We start from the raw sequence: 24,524 nt of genomic DNA on the forward strand, positions 1-24,524 counted from the left end.
TTCCCATGCACAGTCACTGATGGAGGGACTGGAGACATTTTATTTGGATGATAAAGGAATGAGTGACTAAAGTCAAGGACCTCCGTTCTGTAGCTACACTTAAGTAAATTTTGATTCTAAAATTTTAAAACAATAAACATCTACATAATATTAACTGCACAGCCAAGAACTGTGCCAGGATTGCAGTTCATTGTCTCTGATCCAAGATCACAAACCTTGTATCAATGAAGGATGTTCTTAAAGTGAAGTTGGGTGTTTTCTCGTTCTGTTTGCTACCAAGTGCATTGGCGATCACCTCATGTTTTCCACCCTCACAATTGTCCCACCTGCCGTCACTTCTCCTCATTTCCTGGGGGCAGCCACAGTCTTCTGTCCTTTAGTGCCAACCAGGACTGGCTCCACAGCTCAGACCTAACTTCATGCCCTGCTAGCCTGGACATGCTGTATCCTAGATGCCATGTTTTCTCTTTTGATGTATTCCTCCTTTTTGCTGCAGTACAGTGTTGAATAACTCCTTTAAGGTGGATGCATTTTCTGAATTCTTGCATGTCTGATGTGTCTTCAGTCAGCCTTCATACTTGATTAATAGCTTGGCTGGGTATAGAATTCTGGATTTAAAACTTTGAAAGTATATATCTGCAGGCTTTTGGCTTCTAATGTTGCAGATGGGAAGTCTGATATGGGAAGTGGGGGAATCTTTGAAAATGGATTTGTTCTTATTTTCATTTTACTTTGTATTTTTCCCCTATGAAAGCTCCCAGAATCATTCCCTTATTCTTGGGTTCTGAAATATCACAATATTATTCCTCATTAATCTTGTTCAGCACTCAGCAGACCCTTTAAATCCTCTCCTCCACGTTTTTTGTTTTCTTTTTTTTTTTTTTTTTTTGAGACAGAGTTTCATTCTTGTTGGCCAGGCTGGAGTGCGATGGTGAGATCTCTGCTCACCGCGACTCTGCCTCCCAGGTTCAAGCGATTCTCCTGCCTCAGCCTCCCAGGTACCTGGGATTACAGTTGTCCACCACCATGCCCGGCTAATTTTTGTATTTTTAGTAGAGACGGGGTTTCACCATGTTGTCGAGGCTGGTCTTGAACTCCTGACCTCTGGTGATCCACCCGTCTTGGCCTCCCAAAGTGCTGCGATTACAGGCATGAACCACTGTGCCTGGCCATTTTTTTTTTTAAATGGCATTCTAATTAGCTGGTTGCCAAATTTTGGAATTGGTCCTCTATGTCACTTATGTTTTCTCTCATCTGTTTTCAGTACTTTCTTCCCAATTTCTTGAGGAAGAAATTCCATCAGAGTAACACTCCTGGCTCTTTCCAGCCCCTTACTCATTTCTCCCCAGAGGAAGAGAAGTGATTCGTCCAACTGGTAAGTTTAGAGGAAGGAGCAGGGCTTGTGTGCCTGGGTTCTTTCTCTTTGGGGATCTGGTAGCCTGTGGAAATGAGTTGTGATCAGCTCCTACCATCTAGCGTGTGGCTCCCTTGCTGCGGGGGCTCTGAGGGCCAGCCTGTGGCAGGTGAGTCTTCCTGGCTCAGGGTTGGGCTGCTCCGGAGCACTGTGCTTCCAGCCCGCTTCCTCTAGGGCAGCATTTTCTTCAATCACGAAACTGCCACTTTGAGTCCATCCATTTGTCCATTTTTCAGTTGGTTTCAAACTCCAGTGGAAAAGAGCGGGGGGCATTTATGGACCTCCTTAATAAACATTTATCTTTTGGGCTTTTTGATGTACTTTCTGAGAGGTTTATTTGGCTTTCTCTTCCAAATTCTTTCTTCTCTGATCGTTACCTTTTCAAGCCTTCCATTCTTATTTGTGGGTGTCAATATTATGTATCTCTGTGAGGAGACTGATTAGGCTATAAAAATGTTCTCTTATCCTTGAATTAACTGCTTTTTCTTCTGGAGTAATTTTCCTGCAATTTTTTTTTGTCTTTTTCTTTCATGCTGCTATATTGAATCTAATATATGATAATCCTTGGACAGTCTCTTCATATTTAAGAATGAAGTAGTAAAAAGGCATTCAGGAACTCTGGTTACAGAGGTGGGACTTGTGGACCAAAAAAATGTTGCTTTCTGGTGAGTTGGCAGGACAGTGACTATTTTTTTGAGATGAGCTCTTGCTGTGTTGCCCAGGCTGAAGTGCAGTGACTATTCATAGGCACCATAATAGGGCACTACCGCCTTGAACTCCAGGGCTCACGTGATCCTTCTACCTCAGCCTCCCAAACAGTTGGGACTACATGCAGATGCCACTGCACCCAGGACACTGGCTCTTATGCTGAGGACTCTAACTCCAGAAAGCCTGGGATGTTAAATGCCTGCTCATGGGGAGAAGGGAGGGGTTGGGGTTCCCTATTCCATCGATGGAATTTTCAGTTATTCCCAACTTTCAGGCCTATGTTTCTCTCCACGGCTTATTTATATCTGGGGCATTCTCAGGGCTTCTTCCCTCCCATGTTGGCAGTTGCCCCATTTGCTTTTATTCTTCTAGACTGTGGCTTCTCCATCCTTCTTTATGAGCTACAGTTTATTCATTTGCTTTCCACTTTCCATAAATTCATTAAGCTCTTTCATTTCTTTTACTATTCTTCTTATTGTCAATTTAAACCATTTTTTCCATTACTACAATTTTAATGAAGTTTGGGAGGAAGAGGGGAAACATTACATGTCCCGTTCACATCCTTGAGTCAGTTTGCATTTTGAAATGTTCTGGAAGGAGACAAGGACTGTGAGGGGAGAAAACGGTCCCATTTTATGATATACATTTCTGCACTGCTCAAGCTGTTGCTTTTGATACTATGTGCAAGCACTGTTTTTACAATAGGAAGAGAAAGAACTAGAATAAGAATCAATTACAATGACTTGCTGCCTCTTGCTAATGTGGGATACTGAAAGCTTCCGTCAGAACCTCAAGGCCATAGCCCATGACACAGTCACATCCTGGTTTCTATTTTGTCTCTTGAATCTTTCCTGAAAAGTCTCTTGTTCTACTTCCTTCTTCTTTGATTCTTAGTGCAGGTCGCTGTCAAGATTCCATTTTCAGCATTCTCATATGCTCCTGTTCTCAATTCTCCCAGCCCCCATGGTTCTCAATATCACCAACTGACCAGCACAATTTTTAATCAGTCCCCACTCCTCCCCATGTGCCTTAATCCCATCTAAGTTTTACTCCGTGGCATCCTGTCAATAAATACTTGTTCATGTGACATGGCTACACTAAAAAAGTAGTTTTTTGATGACTTCTAAGGACAGCAGGACTCTTTTGGTGTTTAGCTTCATAGAAACCATTTTTAGCTTAATATATAACTATTCTCAACAAAAACTCTTCAATAGGTTCATAACTGTTTCAGTGCTAAAATCTTAGCAGATTTTTCATGTGACCCTTCATTTTTTATTTATTTTGAGCATTTTAAGACTTTGACCTGCAGAGGCTATTTTCTAATTTTAAAATTTAAGAAACTTCTATTTTTTAAAGTTCTTTTTTTCTTTTAAACAAACTTCTAGATATTAGCATTCTATACCAGATGCAGAAGTCTGTTTAAAAAAAAAAAAAGGCTACAGAAGAAGAAAATACATGCATTGCATAGGCTAGAACAATTCTATTTTATATTTCTCTGCTCTAACTTTGTGTCGGAGTATAATACCGAGGCATCATATTCATTAAGTTCTTACCATATATCAAACCATGCCAAGCACTTTATATTCACTATTTTATTTAGTCCACACTACCACATAAGATATATACTATTATTATCCCATTTTATAGATAAGGATGTTGAAACACCCAGGAGTAGAGGAGCTTGCCCTAGATCTCACAGGCAGTAAGTGAGATAACCCAGGCAGGCAGGATATAAGCCAAGTCTGTCTGACACCAAAGTCGACATCACTCTGCTGGTGTTTTTCATATTAGGGTTTGCCAATCTCTGGGGCTCATGTTCCTTGGATTCGTTGAGTTCTATAAGCTTTTACACTTAGTGTTTGCGTATCTAATTATAGTCTAAAAGGAATTATATTGCCAGTTATAAAGACAAACTTCTCCTAAGGAAGTTTTGGTTTCTTAAGTCAGTTCTGAAGACTGAGTCCAAGCAGCCCTTACAGTGTCTTTGTAAAACTTCTTTGTAGAACATGAGAATTTTTTTCTTGTAGGTACCTGCATTTTGCAACGTTTATGAACCCTGTGTCATGTCATGCTGATTTTCTTCCTATCAGAAAGAAGGCAGTCCATTTTATGCTGTGTGAAATATTTGCCAGCTTAACAAGTTGTCTTAGAAATCCTATTTAGAATTTATTTTAGGTCTCCATATACTGTGTCTTCACTAAATTATTTAGTTAAACTTGAGCATTTGAAGAAGTGTTAGTACTTCACATTTTAGTTGGGTATATTCTACAAAGTCAGTAATATATTTCTGGATCTATATCAGTTTTCCTGAGGGAAACTCTCATTAAAAACATATCATTTAATTTTCAGATGCTGGCTTGAAGCCAAGTACATTTATTAACAATTAAATCCTTTTGACAGGTCCACGTCTCTAAGATAGAAGTTGCTGAAAATTGGGCCAACTCATACCTTTTAAACATACACACTCTGGAACTAAGAAAAAAAAATATTTATTAAAAAACTGTGCAGTTGATTTGCTTATGCAAACATTTATTAACTTAATAAGACATTGTGATTTCTTGAGCACTGTCATTCTTTAAAAGCAGTGACTGTGGGTGGGCTTAGCTAGAAAATATAAGGTGTGGAATCTACATTTGTGGAATTCAAGAACATTACCACTGACTAACCATATATCTAATAATTCTTATTGACTAATGAGGCAAGTCTAAAAAACATTTTCCACTAATAATAGAACTTTACATGGAGTTGTAACAATTTTGTTAAGAGTTATTCCCTGTCTTGGGACTTGACTTCTGGTTAGTTTTTGATTCATATGATAAATAAAGATCTCTAATATCAAGCACATATTATTTTGGGGTCCAACAAGACAGAGGTGAGGCTGGCAGAACTGATCTAACTTTTAAAAATGCTTTTCATTTCATGAACTAAGGAGACCAGTAAGTAAACAAATACCTACTAGGTGAAATTTATACCCCATAAAGATGCTCAAGATTGTTGAAGGGAGAGTCAGGATGAGTAGGAGGTTAAAGCAACGTGGCTCTGCAGTTCAGTATGGCTTTGGCATTTTCTTTCCTATTGATATTCCCTACTGTCTAAGAGTGGGATTTCTTTGTCATCATGCCCCAGTTCTCTTAGGTCACACCCATTATTCATTTATTATTATTTATTTTAAATGGCATCAAGGGATCAATTTTTTAAAGTCTCGGCCAAACACAGTGGCTCATGCCTGTAATCCTAGCACTTTGGGAGGCTACGGCAGGAGAATCACTTGGGCCCAGGAGTTTCAGACCACCCTGGGCAACATAGTAAGACCCTGTCTCTACAAAACATTAAAAAAAAAGAAAAAGAAAAATTAGTCGAGCACAGTAACATATGCCTGTGGTCTGAGCTGCTTGGGAGGCTGAGGTGGGAGGATCACTTGAGCCTTGTGCAGTGAGTCATGATTGCACCACTGCACACTCCAGCCTGGGTGACAGGTCTCAAAAAAAAAAAAAAAAACCATCTTTTTAAAAGTCTTTATTAGAATTTGGATTTGCTTGCTTGTAAGGTTTGACTTACATGTAGTACAATATCCATTTCTGTTTACTTTGGAGGCACTTTCTGCAGGTGGAACTTAGAAGTATCTGGTCTGTCCCAGCGCCCAGTAGGCCATGCTCATGCTCAGGGGCAGGTCCTAGTGCTCTGCAGCACTCACCTTGGGTGGTGCTTGTTTGGATGGTGAGTGGAACTAGAAATTTTGGACCCCCTCACCCTCTGTGATTCTCCATAGAAAATACAGGATGCCAAGTCAAGTTTGAATTTTAGATGATTTCAGTGAGCAAATATATTCAATTTATTTGCTGATTCTGGCCACCCTGCTAAACCTCAGTCTCCTCATATGCAAACTGTGTATAATAATGGTACCTACTCCTGAGGCTTGCTTACCACCTGGCGTATATGCGTATGTATTTTATTTCATATGGCAACCCTGGTTTGGTAACTTGTGCAAGATTTTGCTCAAGTATTAGAGCCAGTTTTCTGATTCCAGGGCCTTATCCTCCATAATGCCTCAGTCAAGAACTCCTAAACTAAGAGCTCCCAATGAGTAGAGTAGCCAATCATGACATTAACTATCATGTTGAAAATGTAAATATCAACACAGTTGCCATATGCTAATTTTTTAATATTAATAAACACCCAGAAGCTTACTATATCAGTACTTATATGTATATTTAAGGCTAAAAATAAAATTCAAAGAAATACAAATTTCTCACAATTTTCCTAGTAAATCTATTTTTTTGATGTGGGATCTCACTATGTTGCCCAAGCTGGTCTCAAATGCCTGAGCTTAAGTGATCCTCCCACCTCAGTCTCCCTAGTAGCTGGGATTACAGGTGCATGCCACCTTGCCCAGTTAATTTTTTAAGTCATGAATTCAAACTTATTACAGAAGGTTTGAACTTTGATAGCTATCACTCTATCAAAGTGGACTCTAGAGAAATTAACAAATGCATGAAAATTAAACTTAAGTATTTAACTTTCTCTCCCACTGTTCAATGCCTTCCTCTTGTCTTCCCGGTGGCATCCAAATGTCTCTGCACAGTATATGAGACTCTCCAGGCCGGGTGCCGTGGCTCAAGGCCTGTAATCCTTTGAGAGGACAACTTGGGCAGATCCCTTGAGCCCAGGAGTTCGAGACCAGCCTGGGCAACATGGCAAAACCTCATCTCTACCGAAAAACAAACAAACAAGCAAAGACACCCAAAATTAGTCAGGCATGGTGGCATGTGCCTGCAGTCCCAGCTACTGAGACTGAGGTGGGAGGATCGCTTGAGCCCAGGAGGTCCAGGCTGCAGTGAGCCGAGATTGCGCCACCGCACGCACTGCAGCCTGGGTAACAAAGTGAGACCCTGTCACACACAAAAAAAATAATAAATAAATAAATAAAGGACTCCAGATCTGGCTGGGACTCAAATTTTCAGCCTCAGTTCCCATTAACTCTCAGTCTTGAACTCCACCCTAGAGTTCTTGTATTCCTCAACTTTATGATACACTTCCTGCTCCAACATCTGTCTTTGTCTTGAAGTCCCTTCATCCTGGAAAGTGCTTTCCCTATCTCAACCATGGGAAATCTTTTATCTCCAGCTCAAACACCCAGTTCTTTTTTTGATACAACCATTATCTCCTCAGCTAACTGGCCATGTGGCTGATGATGTTATTATACCACATAGCATTGCTTGCCTTGCAATTGTATTACACTTGTCTCCTTGACTAAAATTTAGTTTCTTATGGTCAGGGGCTGCTTTGTTTTATTCTTTTCCACACTGATTTAGCACCAAAATGGATGCCTTTCCCAAAGTAATTCCTTAATAAATGATCTGTCGAACCAAAGTTAGTCCCAAAATACAAGAACAGAGCTCTGAATGTTGCAGTGCCGTTTGTTGAAATTTTGTGAATCCTCCAAAAAGGTTAAGGTGGTTTGGGTGTGCTCACAATGACTGGCTGTTCAGTTTTCAGCACTTACAACAACTCTTCCTTGCCATTAAAAACCAATACACATTCATTTTAGAAAATGTGTGAAGACACACACAAAGGAAAAAAATCATCAGTAAACTACCTTCCAAGGGTAGTTTACTGGATTTCCCCCCGTACATATAGAAATATTGTTTGTTTCCTCAGAAATACTCAAGAAAGGCAATATGGAAATGTAGATAAGGGCACATGGGAGAACAGGGGCGGATGTGAACTCCCAGGATCTAGTACTCTGTGATTCTATGACCCTGGTTTAGTCTCTCTATCCCTCTCAGGGCCAGTTTCTCATCTGAAAAGTAGAAATATGAATGCTCTTTTTTATTCCTACAGGGGTTTTGGAAAGATCAAATTATAAAACACTTGACAGTATTTTGTAAATTGAAAAATACTATATGTCTGGTTTTATAAGTATGTTAACTGAATAGAAGATGACTCTATAGATAGATGGAGTGATCAGATTGAATCCTAAATAATAATTCCAGGTGGATGGACTTCTGCCTAGCTCTGTTACCTGACTTACAAATAATCTTAACTTCACAGAAGGGAAAGGAACTTTTATTAAGCATCTATTACATGCCAGGTTCTGTGCTATCTGCCTTACACTTGTCTTCCTGTAGCACCACAAAATGCCCTTTCATACATGAGAAAAACAATTCAGTGAGCAAAGCCACTGATATTGTAAGATTAGAACCAAGGTGCATCTGATTTGAAGTCCCATGTTCTTTTCTATTTTTCAGTTAGAGGCACCTTTTAGGGAAAGCATTTTCATGGAATTCCTCTTATTCTTGTGGAAATTCTTACTCTTATAGAAACTTTCAGAGTGATGGAAGGGCAGTAAGATTGGAAACATGAGTTATTTTGATACAGATTCCCTTAGGAACGTTTAAAGAAGTTGTGATTATTTCATTATTTCATCTTGGAAGAAACAGTGAACTAACTTTTTTGTTTGTCTGTTTTGTGTTTTTGAGACAGGGTCTCGTGCTGTCACCCAGGCTGGAATGCTGTGGTGCGATCAAGACTCACTGCAGCCTCAACCTCCTTGGCTCACGTGATCCTCCCACCTCAGCCTCTTGAGTAGCTGGGAATAGTAGCTGAATAGCTGTGGTAGTAGCACTACCACACCTGGCTAATTTTTTGTATTTTTGTGTAGAGACAGAGTTTCACCATGTTGCCCAGGCTGGAAGAGTAGACAAATTTAAAAAGTGCTTGTTTACAAGCTCATTAAAGGAAATAAATGGCAGATGTTGACCTTTTGCATGTAATTTACCTAAAAATATCTTAAAATATAATTTGGAAGTTTTTGTAGCATGGCTTCTTTAGACCTAAACAGAGCTGCTGAAGGATGTTATAGAATTTCCTTCTTGATAAAATATTTGTTTTGAACAAGACAGGCTTATCTTTTTGGTACTTATTCATAGTCCTAATTGGAGGTGGAAAACTAGACTCAATCAAGGATGAGCATTCAAGTAAACATGGAAGAAAAAAATCATTATAAGTTCTGCTGAAACTGTGATTAAAATAAATGATATAGCACAGAGGATCTAAAATGATATTACAGTACAGAGACACATGAGGGTGCTCTAACCAACTGCTATAATAAATAAATTGTTCAAATATTGGGGAAAAATTAAGGCCCGTGGTGAATGGCAGTGATGAATTCTGACTTTTAACATTAGCTAAACAGAACAATCTCAGAATAGATGGTGTTTTAAAAATAAAATTTATTGCTCTCCCCTACCTCTCCCAGTTTAAAAAGTAGATGTTCATATTGGCCAATTTGGAAAATACTGAAAAGCACAGAGAAGAAGAAACAAAGTGGACTGATGTTACCGTCCGCCCTGGGAGGTGGGGGCTTTCTAGAGCCTAGAGCCAAGCCAGTTGGAGGCTTAGCTCAGGAGGCCTGCCTTCAAACACAAGCCCAGCCTGTTCTCATTTGGATTCCACAGACCTTCTGCTAGTACGAAGGGGGAGTATAGACTAGGGGGGCTAATGACCGCAAGAAGAGAATTAGAGACGCATGTTTATCTCAATACATTTACTCTCATTAAAGTTCATATTCACTGACATCATGCATCTCCTTGAAAAAGTCTGCCCACCCACCATTAATTAAAGCCACATTTTAAAAAGTCAGCGTGTGCACTTTTATTCCAATCAAAAGTAGCCTCCTAAGTTTTGCAGAGCAGGCAGGAGAATATCTGAGGCCTGACAGCTGTTCACCTCTACATGGTGAAGAATCATGTGATTTACATTAAAAGTTGTGTTTATTCAGGGCCTAAAATATAATAGGTATGATCTATTGTCATGAAGAGTTGAAACATTCAATATCTAATGACCTATTTAGTGAAATTAACATTTATTTTGATAAGTCAATGTTCTTTTGGATACAATATCTGACCATATGCTTTTATCTTTCCAAATAGAGAAATCTACCATATACCCTGTTTGAATGATTAAGCAGCACACTCCTATCAAAGACACCACACTTTATAACTTATACATGCACTATCAATGTTAGGACAAAGGTCAGTGTAAATTTTTTTATCCAAATCATTGCACAAACGGTAATTACCAATAGTTGTAGGATTGCAAAACCATAGTCTATTTTCTTGGCAGTAGTGACTGTAAGTTCATAAATTCATGAAAATTAGGAATGTTGATTTTTAAAGTTCAAGAAAGGTACTATTTGTAAACAGTTCAGGTCACACTCATGTTATACCATGTGCTAAGCAAGAGTTCTTTCCTTCCAACTTCCTTTGAATGAGATTTGTTCTCTCCAGGAGCCTAGTAAAGGGGTTTTCATCCATTCTTTTCTATTATTTTTCCTATTAAAGCCCCCCCCAGGGACCGTTCAATTTTATGCTGATTTTTCTTTATATATTAATATCAAACACATTTTTATGTTGTGGTGATAAAAGACAAATTATGGTTATCTCTTCCTATTGGCAATTAGATTATTCTAGAATAGTTCTGAACAAATATTTGATTCACCCAGCCAGTTAATGCTTTCCACACAAAAGTATCAAGTACAGCATTACATTCTGTAGTTATTCTGGTCATACCACCATACCAAAAGACATGGGTCATCAATGGGTCGGAACATTGGCATTGAAATGGTTTAATCCTAGGGTAAAGCACCCCTGGACTAGGTGTTGAAACCTGACTTTCTAGTCCTTTCTACTAACTTCCTTGTGACCTTGAGTACCTTGAGGGCCTCAGTTTCCTCATTTAACAAATGGGGGTTAGAGGGGGAACACTGACTGGAGCCCAGGAAGTTAATCAGGTCTAGAGGAGAAGGGGACAGAATACCCTTCGGGGATCATGTCTTCCCCTGGTCCACTCACTTATCCAGCACCAGAAACAACAAGGTGGGGCTTTTATGAGTGAGACTTGGGTCAGGTTCCAAAAGAGGGCATCCCTAAATCTAGAAGAAGCCAACGAATCATGCTTGGTGAGTTGTTCTCATGATACATGTAAGAAAAGATGCTCTGGGTCTTTACATCCCTTAGATATAAGCATTCAATGTACCGTTGCTATGTAGGATGAAGCACTATCCTAACCCACAGATCGTATCTTCTGCTTAAATGATTAGTGTCCAGAGGGACCATAAAAGACTTGAATCAACACAATGCCAAACGCAATGGGTGGACTCCTTCAACTAGCTGTAGGAAGGAAGGTGGAGTGTGGGTGGGAATATTTCAACCTAGTTGTTGGTATTCTTCAGAACAAACCGCAAATGGCTAGCGGATAGTAGGAAGTTGTGACTACACAGCATTTTATCAATTCTAGGAAAGTTTAAAATAAGCTCTGCCTAAGTGGTTTATAAAGCCATGCAGCCTACAAAATGAACACCGTTGCATTTCCGTACCTTCCTGCCAGCTCTGTTGTTATGAAGATTCATCAGGGCTCTGGCATCCTTTCCTTTCCTTTCCTTGGCATCCACGAATGCGCGGGCAAATTTGATCCCATAGTCAATGTTATCACTGCAGCCACCCCAATCAAAAATGCCCTTGCTGTCCTTGGCGCTTCCCATCTTCTTTGGATCACAGGAACAGGATTTTACTTCTCCTTGGCTACAGGCCCTGGTGATGGCAAATACAACTCCAGCTGAGGAGATGGCATAAACAAAGGCAGATTCCCGACTACCTGAAACAAAAATGCTTTTCTTAAAAGTGGTCCGGTAGCACTATTTCTGAATAACTTTCATATGATAATTGTTTAATACTTGCTCTGTTTCAGACAACCTTTGCCACTAGACAACAAGGTACTGATATTCTTGAAGGGTTCTTTTCCAGAGCCTGGGCTCTTTCTTTAATATGAATCATCTCTATCTAATAGAAGTTTTTGTCAATTTAGATATCTATATGGCAGCTCTTCTTAAATAAGGAGTATCAAAGAAAAAGATGGCCTTGCCCAGCTCCTGGCTTCACATTAGTCTCAAACACAGGCTTGCCCTGTTTCAACAGAGAGCTCCAGATGTCCTAGAAGAGAGGAGCATAGCATCTCTAGGCCTTTTTCTTTACTTTACAGTCTGAATGCTACAATTCTATCATTCCGCAATATAGTTGGGAACTCATGGCACCACAGCTTTCCTCAAAAAATCCTTCCAAACCTCCAGGACTTCCTGAAGATACTCATATGCATTTAAATTATTGAGAATGAAATACTGAATTCAAAGAAATCTAGGGACCAAGGTGGGAAGAGAATTCTGGCAGTAACCAGCCCCTTGCATTAACACGGGAGAGCTTTGGCTTGGCATTGACTTTCATAAGTAATTGAGAGATTGCTGAAGGCAATATGCAATATCCTTGAGTTACATACTATATGTCTAACTATTAAGGTGAATTTACTTTCTTCTGGAACACCTGCACTAATCACTGGTATTGGGTAAAAGACAGTGAAAAGTTTTTCTTTGGTTTTTCTGGAAGGAAACAAATTTACCGCCTATAATTAGACTTGGGCAAGAACCCTTTGGGGTGCTTTCTTAGAATTGTTCTTTATTAGAGCACAGGCTACTTTCACTTACAGGCTGAAAGGTACATATTTCAGTGCAATAACTACATTAAATTATTTTAATAATCTGTAGTAACTCATAACACGGTGTTGTGGTATAGTGACAGATATAAGGCTCTTTAGGGTCCGTGTGCACCTCATTTTTCAAGTGGAGCTGTATTTCATTGTTATTAGCATGCCCTTTTATTAATGGTTGCTGCAGCAAATATATTAACAATCAAAATAGAAGCTGGACAACCTAATGCCAATGCAAGGCAGAAAACAGAGAACCATTCGGTGATTCAATATGTCAAGAGGAGTGTGACTTTTTGAACCACACAGCTGGGAGAGCAAACCACCTTTTCGCATTGAAGCCCTGCTTGTTTCCGTTTGTCATTCAGTGTTAAAATTTATTATACGTCCCTTGCAATATTTGCTCTGCTAGTCTCATTATTAAAAATCAGGAAAACATATCTACACCATATTAAATGGCACTTACCTCAGCCTTCAGAAAATATTTACCCCCCAAACCTCTAACCATCAAAAAAGGAATCAATCATGCCCTGTAGTTAGGTAAAATCAATTACATGACTATTCGCCATAGGTAGCAGGTAGTCCTCCCCAGAGGAAATATGATGGTTATGAGAGCTATTTTAAAGAGTCCCAGCTTATACTATATAGATCACAGATATTCTAAGTGGAATTGAGATGTTTTGTAAAAGAAGGTGACTAATACATGCTAATGTGACTTAATCTCAGGTAGTGGCTTTCAGATAAATAAAACTTTTATTATATCCATTTTACAGTTTAGGAAAATACCTTTTCCATAGTTACCCCATTTATCTTCTAAAGCTTCATTTGGGATTTAGAAGCCAGTGCCCATGTTTAGAGAGATCACATAGAGGAGGAAATTCCCAAAAGCTGAAGTATGTAGCACTAGTCTTATTTTTTAAGGAGAAAGAAGAGACATTTTATGAGGTGGTCTGTTACGGGAAAGGCATGGAAGATGGGGATGATAGTATATCAGGTAACCAGACAGTACTTTGAAAGCAACAAGAGAAATAAATTGTCTAGGTGCAGAATTCATCCTAGTATAACTTGGAAACAATTACATGTTGACTGAAAGCAAACAAATCACAATCTGCTTCATTTCAGAAATAATTTCCAAAGTAAAAATATGACTTTTCTAAATATTTGTCATTTATTATTCAAACACATTACTAAATAGCTAAATGTTCCTTTATTTAAATTAAAAATTTAGCACATTGACTGGGTTTTTCATTTTACCTCCAGATGGTTTGGTACCATGTAGATATAGCCCTAAGATGTTTTCAGTTAAGTGTTTAGATGAATCACTAAAATGTTATGTGTGAAGTAGTAGCACATTTCAAGAGCTGGCTTTGTAACAAAACAAATTTTGATCTTGGGCCGCTTCTTAGAAAGATTCTTTTTAAAGCTATCACAAAATGAAACAAAATCCAAATCTAAGTGGTGACATCTACATTTCCCAATGTGTTGCTATTGAAGTTTCTCTAATTTTTGTATGGAGATAAATCAAGCAATGTCTGTTAAGTACATAGGCACAGTTTTTATTTGGGGTAGAGGGATTGTTACCTAGGAAGGCAAAACTCTAGAAGCTAGGGTTTCTTGAAGGTTATGGGTTGTTTGACTCTCTTTAAAGTATTTGCTTTATAAAAAAATATTTATAAGGATGAGACCTAATTACCTTTGTGTTTTCTAAGGCTAATTCTAGAATTTTGGAGGTGCATTCTTGCAGGAATATTTTTAGATCTGCTAGTTCTGTCCTTGTTTCTCTGCCTGTGACTGGTAACTGTCTGTTGAATGAGTAAATTACAAATGTTTCTAAAAATTGTTCTGTCTTACTCTGACTCTCTAAAGCCAAACAGGCAAATTTTCTCCATTTCTCTATGACCATGGGACATTTTGGTAATTTTATGTTCTTCTTATAAATGGTCTTGCCTGTTGCCTTTCCTATTCATCTATGAGCATATTTAGGTGTCCACAACTCTAAGATGTAACTTTCTCTCTAAGCAACTAATTGTAGAAATCTTTGGATAGCTTCATTGGAATTTCTTGATTATTTCCAAGATGAGCTGCTTTAGGCCAAATTCAGCCCTCCCATAACCAACACAAAATCATCACTGACAGTCATAATAGTTTGCATAAATGTTTGAGAGGGAACCTGGCCTTCTGTGAAGAATGGAAAGAAATTGTGTAGCATGAGTGGTTTAAGTTCTGAGTACTTTAGCAAAGTATCCTGCTTCATTTGAAAAAAAATCTGACGGAAGTATGAGTTAGAATCTCTTATTTACCTGGGGCCTAGACTAAGTTAAACTAGTTCTGTTTCCTCCAGTCCTGTCACCCAGGCTGGAATGCAGCAGCAAGATATTGTCTCACTGCAACCTCCTCCTCCCAGGTTAAGTGATTTTCATGCCTCAGCCTCCCAAGTAGCTGGGATTAAGGGCATGTACCACCACACCCATGGGGTTTTACCATGTTGGTCAGGCTGATCTCGAACTCCTGGCCTCAAGTGATCTGCCTACCTCGGTCTCCCAAAGTGTTGGGATTACAGGAGTGAGCCTGGCTGTTGCCTCTAGTTCTAACCTCCTTCCTCTCAGCAATTTTATAGCTCTGAAGAAACTAATAGTGTCAAGATTAAGTTACAGTATTTTATGAATGAATCCCCAGCTTTGATGGATATATTTTCTTTAGGATCACTGGTCAATATTGCTTCCTTTGATATGTGATCTAAAGGTTTTATTCAAAGATGTAGACACCTTAATACATCCAGAGATGATCACATTATAAATGAGATGCATATCTAATTTGAAATCATTGCAAAGTGGTTGTAAGCACTTTGAAAAAAATCCTGATACGTTTTAAACACTGAGAGCCATGCATAATCTATCCAAAGATTACTTGTTCTAGATATTTGCAAACTCTCTTTGACAAGGTCCAGTTTCTTTAATTGATTCACTGTGAGATAATCTAGGTGAAGTCTTAAAATTCCATGGAGCTGAAATTTATTATTAACCTTTCAAAAATTTGCGATGTCATATCGAAACTCCAAAAGGAATGCAGAAGAATATAGTTCTTAAACTAGAGAATAAAATTGCAGAATATTGCAGTAAATTAACTTTAGGGATACTCTAAGAATGAGAGTACTACGCCCTTGGGGGATTTTAGAGACATTCAGTTATGCATTTGGCCTCATAAAACCCTAGGGCTGTGATGATTACATGATAGAAACACCCTCTGTTAAGCATTACCAAGTGCACATTCCGGATGATTTTCTTAGGAATTGGGGTGGGGGGTAGGCAAAAAACAAGTATAAAGTTTCCTATTTTGGGGGTTTGCACATAAACTGCTGTGTTATCAGTCAGATTTTCTAATAGCAAATGGGCTGTGGTAGTTCTTGGAGAATGCTAATAATGCCAGGTTAGCAGATGGGCATTATTTGAAAATAAAATATGATTTTCAATTAATTTTCTTTAATTTTGCATTAGCTAGCAAGCTACTTTCCATATTCAGAACTTTTAAGAAGTTTGCTACGTAATTAGAACATGTTTAAGGTTCCTGTTAAGGAAGAAAAAACCTCTATGGATTCATGTTTCCCACCTCTATCCCCCATAGCTATCCTTATTGCTTAAAATGTAACTGGAAAATAATAAGTACCCACTACAAGTTTATCCACTCATTCATCATAATGAATGGACAGGGCCCGCAATACACAAGGCACCAAGCAAGGTACAGGGAATATAGGTTAGTTTCTGCTCTTAAAGAATTTACAATCTGTTGGGAGGAAAAATGTTGAATTTAGTCACAGAGTGACTCAAGGCTGAGTAGCTGAATGGAAGGTGAAAAGTGGTGAGTAGAGATTTGTCTCTGCTTCTTAATAACACTTACGTGGTGTTTTTGCAATGCTGATCATCTTTTGCTGAGAAAAGATTTGAAGATTCTATCCTGATGATCTGCTCAAATTCTTCTGAAGGAAGCCCCAGAAAGACAAGGAAAAAGTCAAAAGAGACTTGTGGCTCCTTCTCTCGTCTCTTAGAGACGAAATCTGAACCTGGAGGATGTGTCGTATTGAAGGGATGGACAGAGCAAAGAGTGAAAAGACAACAACCTGGGGTTCTACTTCTTCCTTTTAATTCACCTCTTGTAAGCCTCTAGACATGTTCCTTGATTTCTCTAGTCCTCACCTATAAAACAGGGACAATGACGCCCAACAGAACAAACTTCTGACGGAAGAAAATGCAATAGAAGATAAGCAGGGTCTCTGAAGACAGGGTGAGGGAGCTGTGCATGAGTAGAGAGCCATAGGGCTGGGTGAAGGCAGGGGACTTACTTCGGAGTAGGACCCTGCCAAAGAGGCTGTGATCCCTGTCCAGGGTGTTGCAATTCCAGCGGTGCTGGCGGAACTGGTGCTGGCATTCCGCTGTCCACTCGGCCACGCCCTGGCTAATGGCACGCATCACATCTGGATGTCGGTGACACAGCTGCCGCTGGCTGCTCACCAGGCCTGGCACATTATCGCACATCACCCTGGAGGAGCCACCTGTAGCTCTCATGTACCTATAAGGGACAAACCAACACAGAGGTGAGGGCAACGTGAACAGAGAGGCCTGACTCGGTGCTCCTGGGAGACTAAGGAGTTCAAAGCACTTTTCAAATATGAATTCCTTATCCTTCTGGTGGTATTAGAAAGCAAGGGTTTTTACTTTTTAATGTAGTGGAGAAACAGCCAAGGCAGGCAGGCATAGTGAGTGATCTTGCAGAAGTCATCCCCAAAATGCTGTGATGACTTCTGTTGGACATGAAGCTAGGTCCACCAGATGATGCTCTGGGCGGGGGGACAGAGGCAAGGTCGGCATCTGGAGAAATGAATGATGGGTAAGAAGCAATGTGTCTTAGGGAGAATGTGTGGAAGACTTTTCTCAAGAAGGTTCAGATCTCAGTGACACAATGTGTCTGGACTTGGCTTTGAGGGAAGCTGACCTTAGAAGCTCTTCGTTCCCATTTATTTGACAGAATGTCTTAAGAACTGTCTGTATCTGTCTAATCAACACCTGCTGGTATCTGATGTTACACTCTCCTCACAGACAGGCTGTTCTTTCCTTACTGAAGAGCCTTTTAAACATTTCCATTTTGTAGCTCTTTTTGGCTTTTATAAAGATCCTTTGGAAAAAATTCTTTCTATTGTTATTAAGGACACTAAATGTTTGGAAGAATCAAACAGTGTTATAGCTCCATAAAGTACTTTTTGAAAAGAAACTTTAACAAAAAATTACATCATCATCTCTACCCAGATGTTCTCTATTAGTCGTGAAATGTTTAGAAAGGTACCTTTTATATAACCCAAGCTGCCATAGGTGTCTTTTGAAGCGATCAAACAAGGAGAATGTCTTTTTCTTGTATTTTCATTATTTTATATGATCATAAAATCGTTACAGCTGTGACTTCCAAAAAATATATTTAAGTGACAGCTGAGAGACAATGTGACAAAAAGCCCGAGCAATAAATAATGTTTATACACCCATGGAAACAGAAATAGTCATTTTATTGAAAAATGGTCAGTCTGATAAATCAATCTTTGATCCTGTGTCAGCAATGTCAAGGCTAAACGCCTCCCTGTTCAAAGCCGGCTTAGGAAGGAATTGAACCCCTCTTCCCATCAGCGCATTGCCTTGCTCCTTTGAAGAGCTCCAGTGTCTTCCTAAACATTTCCCTGCTCTAGACTGTAATTGAGCTGAGACCCCTTACCAGATTCTTTAAAAATTAGCCCACAATAATGGGTCTCTCTGAATCAATATTTTAATATCTGTTCTGAAACTTTTAGGTGCAAGGAAATTACAGGGCTATCAACTCTATCTCTTTCCAAGACCAGAAAGTCGGCAGATGAAGAACAGTTTCTAGATGGGGAGGGAATCTGCCTTTGGAACTTTTAGCGACCTGTTATGGTTCAACATTCCATCACTATGCAAAAATAAATAAATTGCAGACCAAAGTACAAAGGAAAGCAGCAAAGTTACTCTTTGCGGGGACGGTTGTGAACAGGGTAACATCTTAGAGACAGACCCAGGGTTGTAGCTTTGCATTAAAGCCATAGTCTCTACCTGGAGGCAGCAAAATGTTCTTCCGCCCCACTGGGGTGAACCTGGAATGTGGAAGGACGGGAAATAATACAAAATCACACGCTTTGGGTTCTACAACTCCTGACTGCCTGAATTGGCCCGTCGATTTACCTTGAGGCAGTTTTGGGAGGGGGGTGGGGCGGGGGAGGCGGTTGTAGTTTTCAAGGTGAATTTACACACACATACACACACACACACACACACACACACACACACACACACACACACACACACACACACACGTCTGTGCTAGAGCTGGAGACCGGGCTAGCGCGTCTCTCAACAGGATAAGAAATTGGCTGATTTTGCTGTCGCTCAGCTGGATCCAAATAAACCAAACATCGGAACTCTCATTTGGTGGGGGAATGTGGTTTTATGGAGTTGTCAAAGCTGAAATGATCTTCCGGGAAAAGAGAAGGGGCTCACCACGGGGCGATAAGAGGGCAGTAGCCAGGGTTCGGGCCAGAATCCGAGACTGCTGCGGCCGCGGGGAAACGCAGCCAGGAAGGGTCTATGTGGCCAATGAGGTCCCCACTCCGATCTCCAAAATACCCCCGCGGTCGCGCGCGTGTACTTACCACCATGAAGAGTTGACCTCGGGGGTGAGCCAGGTCAAGAGCAGAGGGAGCCAGAGCCAGATTCCACCGAGAGGGGCGTTCATATTAACCCCCTTGCGTCTGCATCAGGTCAGACTCCGTGTGCGGGCGCCATGCGTGCCCAGAGCAGAAGCGCTCAGCTCCGGGAGCGCCTCGTCACGGCCGCCGGCGCCTCGCCGCGCCCCCGCCCCCCGCTCGCGTCTGCGACGAGTGGCGAGACTCGCTGATAAAGTTTCAAACGATGGGCCCGGCGAGCGATAAAGGCCAGCCCGGGCCGCCTCGCCCACAGCCCAATTCCCCAGGCGCGGCGAGCGCCTGCAGCCCGAAAGCTCTGCGCGCCTGCCGCGCGCCCCTGTCCGCTCTGCTCCCCTCCGGGCGCAGCCGAGGGAGGGGGTGCTGCGCCTGGCGGGGGTGGGGAGAAGCGCGGGGTTTTAGACAAGGGTGCATGAAATGATGGCAAGAGATGTCTGGGGATGAGGTGAGGCGGGGAAGGGGGAACACCGCAGCATGGTTACGAGCACACGCGAATACAGGCACCTTTAGGGAAGCTGGGGCAAAGAGCATCCGTGGGCTGTAGGAGCGCGCGGTCCGGATTGCCGAGGCCATCCGCTGGCAAACAAGTCCCTGAGCGTGCAATGTGGGGCAACGAGGAAGGGGGCTGGGGGATAAGGAGATTACTATGCATGGGATACAAGAATCCAGAGATGATTCTCAACTCATTGCTTCGCTTCTCTCCCTGACGCTGGGATGAAGAGCTAGCACTTGTAAATTTGGAGCTGCCGCGTCTATGCAGGGCAAGATTAGGGAGGGGCCAGGCCTCAGCGAAATGACCTGTTGGCTTTGATTCCTTGGTGCTGGGCTTATATACAGAGCCCACAGGGAGGGGAACTTGGAGGGTACATGACCCTCGGGACCTAACCCAGCAGTATCTGCCAAAGTACCCAGGAAAGATGCAGTTTTTACGCACATCCAGCTCCTCTCCGGAGCTGCGGAGCGCAAAAGATCACCCAGAGAGGAACCGAGGCAGCCAGGCGTTCGCCCGGGGTGTGCGCCCTTGCACCTCCCGCCGCCCGGGCGCTCAGCCTGTGCGCCTTGTGGAGGTTAAGGGACCCTCGGTCCTGGACCTGGGCCCCCGCCCAGCCAAGAGAGAGGGGCTCGGGCCCGCGGGTGGAGCATTTTGAGCAGTAGCTGGCTTGTAGCAGCGCCGTTTATCACCGGAAAGGAAGGAAGACCAGGAACTCGTGGCGGCCGTGAACTGTTCCATTGCTCTTTTCCTGGGGTGGAGGGACTCACTGCCCGCCCGAGGAGCGTGCTCTGGGGAATAGAGTGTGCGCCTGTATGTGTGTGTGGGAGGCGAATTGTTCGCAGGGCGTGGGGGAGGGGGTGCCGCCCAGATCGGAAGGACGGGCTCTCCCTCTCTCCCGCCCACCCTCGGGCCTGGGCTGGCCAGAGCGTCAGCCCTCGCCGGCCACTAGCGCGGTGAGAGGCTGGACGAGGCGAAGCTCAGAGACGCCAAAAACCTGAAAGATGCTGTCATCGCCACCCCCTTCCCCCACGCTGGTCCCTGGCAGGTCCGGCCCCTCCCAGGCTGACCCAGATACATCCCCGTTTGGGTCCGGAAAGGGAGGGGAGGGAAACAAGCACCGCGCCACCCACGACTCGGGAAGAGGAGGGCTCCTCGCCAGGGCCGCTCCGTATCGCTGGGCCGCGACCCAGGGAAGTTCTGCTTGGTCTGCGTCGGTCGGTCGGGCGGGAGGTGCAGGGAGGGTGCATGCGGCGGCAGGCGGCGGGGCGGGGGAGAGTTTCTGCTCGCCGTGTGTGCACGCCGGCCATGGGGAGGGTATGATAGGCACCGGAGAGCAACAAGTCTCTCATGTACCTCCATGCTTCTGCTCACAAACCTCCTTCCCCCATGAAGCAGGGGAATAAACTAAAGCTTACCTCCACCCTTCTTTGTCCCGCAGTTTCTTGAAGTAAATCCAGACACTTGGGAAAGAAAAGGTGGTTGGCTCCGAGGAACCATAAACATTGCCAAAATCCAAAATTTCACTTCTACCGTGAATAAAGTAGGAGTGTGGATGTGTATGTTGGGAAAGGTAGGCAGTTGTATGATTCTCTCATGGAGAATACGATTTGAAACCACCTAAAAACTCCAACTCAAGTTCCACCCATCTCAGCACATCGTGTCCTCACAGCTAAGGGGTGTTAGAAGTACATGGAATGTGACCATCAGCTTACAGGCCTTTCCTCTCCGCCCGGGGAATTAGTGAGTGGCCAGGAGACCTGCCCTTCAGTTGATGGTGAGGCCAATGGAATGACCTAAACCTGAAACAGACCTCCTGGAAAAGGAATGGACCATCCCCAAAAACTAATTAAATCCACCCCAGAGGACCTCATCCTGGGGCAGGAGGAGGAGGAGTGCCACATGTCTCGCAGAGAAGAAATTGGTTTTGGTGAAAGGCAAAAGGCTGAAAGTGTTCGAGTGAAGCTAAATCCAGATGTGAAAAAAGGGTCCACCCAAACACCCCTTCCTGACCTGTCTAGAGGCCGTCTGGACTCAATGACTTGTCTCTTCCAGATCTGTGATTCCATTTCCCTCCCATTCTCCACCCCTTTCACTTATGAACCGTTACTTAGCTCCAGCATAACTTCTTGTCGTGCCAAGAAGGCCTTTACTCACTCCTTGTCTGTAGTTATTCTCTCAATGGACCCGTTCACTTTGAAGATAAGGTGTTCACTAGTAGACATAGTTAGGAAATGCTCAAGAAAATTAGGAGGAAAGAAGGTTACAGCAAACCTTACTTATTTTACAATTAAAACTACCATCCTAAAGAAGAGTTAATAAATAATGAAGTAAATTGCATATGACTTCAGCCTCGCCATAGCAGATGATGAGGTAAGGAAAGAAAGGGTCACAGTGTCTTTAGATTTATTAATTTAAACATCTGATTTTTGATTTCTTCAATGAGAAATCTCAGAATTGACTGTAAAATTCATTGACAGTATACAGAACCCAATTCTGTTTCTGGAGCTTAATGTTAGTTTGCTTATAACTTCTGTATAGCACTGTAGCCAAATGAGTCAGTCTATTTTCTTAGTTAGATCCATTGTTTGTCTAATCTCCCAGGGCAGTGTAAGAGAACTCATTTACTACTGAGCCATCTCCACCCTTTAAAAATGGAGAGTTACTTCTCAACCAAATAGTTATTTGTCTTGCAGTCTGAACTGGCTTTTTCTTCAGGCAATAACTCCTAAGATAGCCACTCACTAACCAAAGGATAAGTGATAGTATCAATCATTTAAATCTCAGTGTGCCTTTAAATTAAAGTGTACCAAAATCTTTTGCTTCCAGCCATGAGAGAGTAACAAGTACCTGAGTAGCTCTCCTTCTCAGGTATTGGACAGTAGGCCCCACACGGCTGTGATCCTTGAGAGAAGGGAAACATATTGAGTTTGCTCCACTACTATCCTGTAATTGTCCAGGTTTTTCTGCTGAAGAGAAAAACGTTTTTCTAGAATGTAGGAAGGTAGAACACAGGTAAGGCAGAAGTTTCAGTTAAGGGGGGAGAGACTGGAGTTTTGGTTTGTTGAAGCAGCTGAAATTTCTGAAGATAGGTAGTTATGGAAAAGGGACTCCCCCACAAGTCTACATGGAGATTCACCACCAGTCCTTGGCCAACAGCTGAGCTGAATATAGACATGACAAAACTCTGCAAGGCCTAACACAGATTACCTGCTGCATGTAGTGCATTGTTGAGAGACGTTGGAGTTCCATCGCAGCAGGGCAGCGAGACCTCATTGAGCACTTCAGGGATTCAATTGAGATGCTAGAAAGGCCTTGCCTTAAAAGCAACAATCAGGCGAAAAAGCATGTCTTAGAGCAAAATTCAAAATCTTGTTTCTCCATAGCACAAACTGTAACGAAGAATAATATGAAATCAGACAGGACCAGGGAAATTTATAAGAATGAAACAACACCCATTAAAAGAAAACAACATGATACAGACTCCCTACAATGGATAATTAACAACAAAAAATTTAATAGGCTGGACACGATGGTGCACGTCTATAGTCCCAGCCACTTGGGAAGCTGACAAGGGAGGATCACTTGAGCCCAGGAGTTCAAAATCAGCCCAGGGAAACATAGCAAGACTCTGTTTCTAAACAAACCAACCAACAAACCCAACAAACAAATATAGACAAGTGAAAAACACACAAAAGTGACCTATACTGAAGAGAAAGCAGTCAATAGAAACTGATCCTGACATGGCCCAGATATAGGAGGAATTGGCAGGAAAGAATAAGTAACTATTATAAATATGTTCAGGTATTTAAAGGAAAATGAATGAACAAGTGGAAAATGAACAAATAGAGAATCACAGTAGAGAAATGGAAGCCAAAAGAAAGAAATGAAAATTCTAAACCCCATTAGTATAATTATCTAATTTGCAAAATTTGTACTTTCTGAAATGGAATTCCAGAAAGAAAGCAGAAAGAAAATAGGGCAAAAAAAAATTTTGGAAATAATGCCCCAAATTTGGCCCAGATGATGGGAAGCATAAATTTACCAATCTAAGAAAGGTGGAAAATCCCCCAAAGAATAAATAATCAGCATATCACACTGGCACACACCAAACTATTTAAAACCATAGATGAAAAATCTCTAAAGCAGCCAAAGGAAAAAGATATATTAAATATAGGAGAACAAGAATATGAATTACACCTGGCTTTTAATCAGCAATAATGGAAGTCAGAAGACAATGGAATGACATCTATAACATGCTAAAAGAAAAAAAAATCCACATAGAAATCTATAATCAGGGAAAATACCCTCTGAAAATGAAGTGGAACTCTTTTCTTGCTTCTTCTTCTTCACTTAACCTTAGGAATAAGAACCACATTGCATGAATAAGAGCAAAATGAAAACAGAACAGCCTGAATGAAGTCTAAAGCCAACCCTAGACAGGATCAAGATTTTCCAGTGGTACTTTTTTTGCTATCCAAAAAAAAAACTCCACCCTCCATGTTTTTTTTTTTTTTTTTTTTTTTAAGACAGAGTCTTGCTCTGTTGTCCAGGCTGGAGTGCAGTGGCATGATCTCAGCTCACTGCAACCTCTGCCTCCCTGGTTCAAGCAATTCTCCCTGCCTCAG

The 24,524-nt window shown here is 41.6% G+C and overlaps 1 protein-coding gene across 2 annotated transcripts in view; it reads right to left on the minus strand.

Annotated features, from left to right (window-relative positions):
* The window catches only part of WNT2 (Wnt family member 2), a 45,774-nt gene extending 26,038 nt beyond the window's left edge, over positions 1 to 19,736 (minus strand). The window contains exons 1-3 of one of the 2 annotated variants that reach the window (XM_074035860.1): positions 19,356 to 19,736; positions 16,992 to 17,218; positions 11,499 to 11,712 (exon numbers count right to left, since the gene is read on the minus strand). In XM_074035860.1, coding sequence (XP_073891961.1) covers positions 11,499 to 11,712; positions 16,992 to 17,077 — 300 coding nt within the window. In that variant the 5' untranslated portion in view covers positions 17,078 to 17,218; positions 19,356 to 19,736. Of the gene's footprint in view, positions 1 to 11,498; positions 11,777 to 16,991; positions 17,219 to 19,355 lie in introns of both variants that reach the window. The other variant, XM_005550596.5, reaches the window with a different exon arrangement.
* Between the last annotated feature and the right edge of the window lie 4,788 nt (positions 19,737 to 24,524).

Source organism: Macaca fascicularis, chromosome 3 (assembly GCF_037993035.2).
Source record: "Macaca fascicularis isolate 582-1 chromosome 3, T2T-MFA8v1.1".
Lineage (NCBI taxonomy): Eukaryota > Metazoa > Chordata > Mammalia > Primates > Cercopithecidae > Macaca > Macaca fascicularis.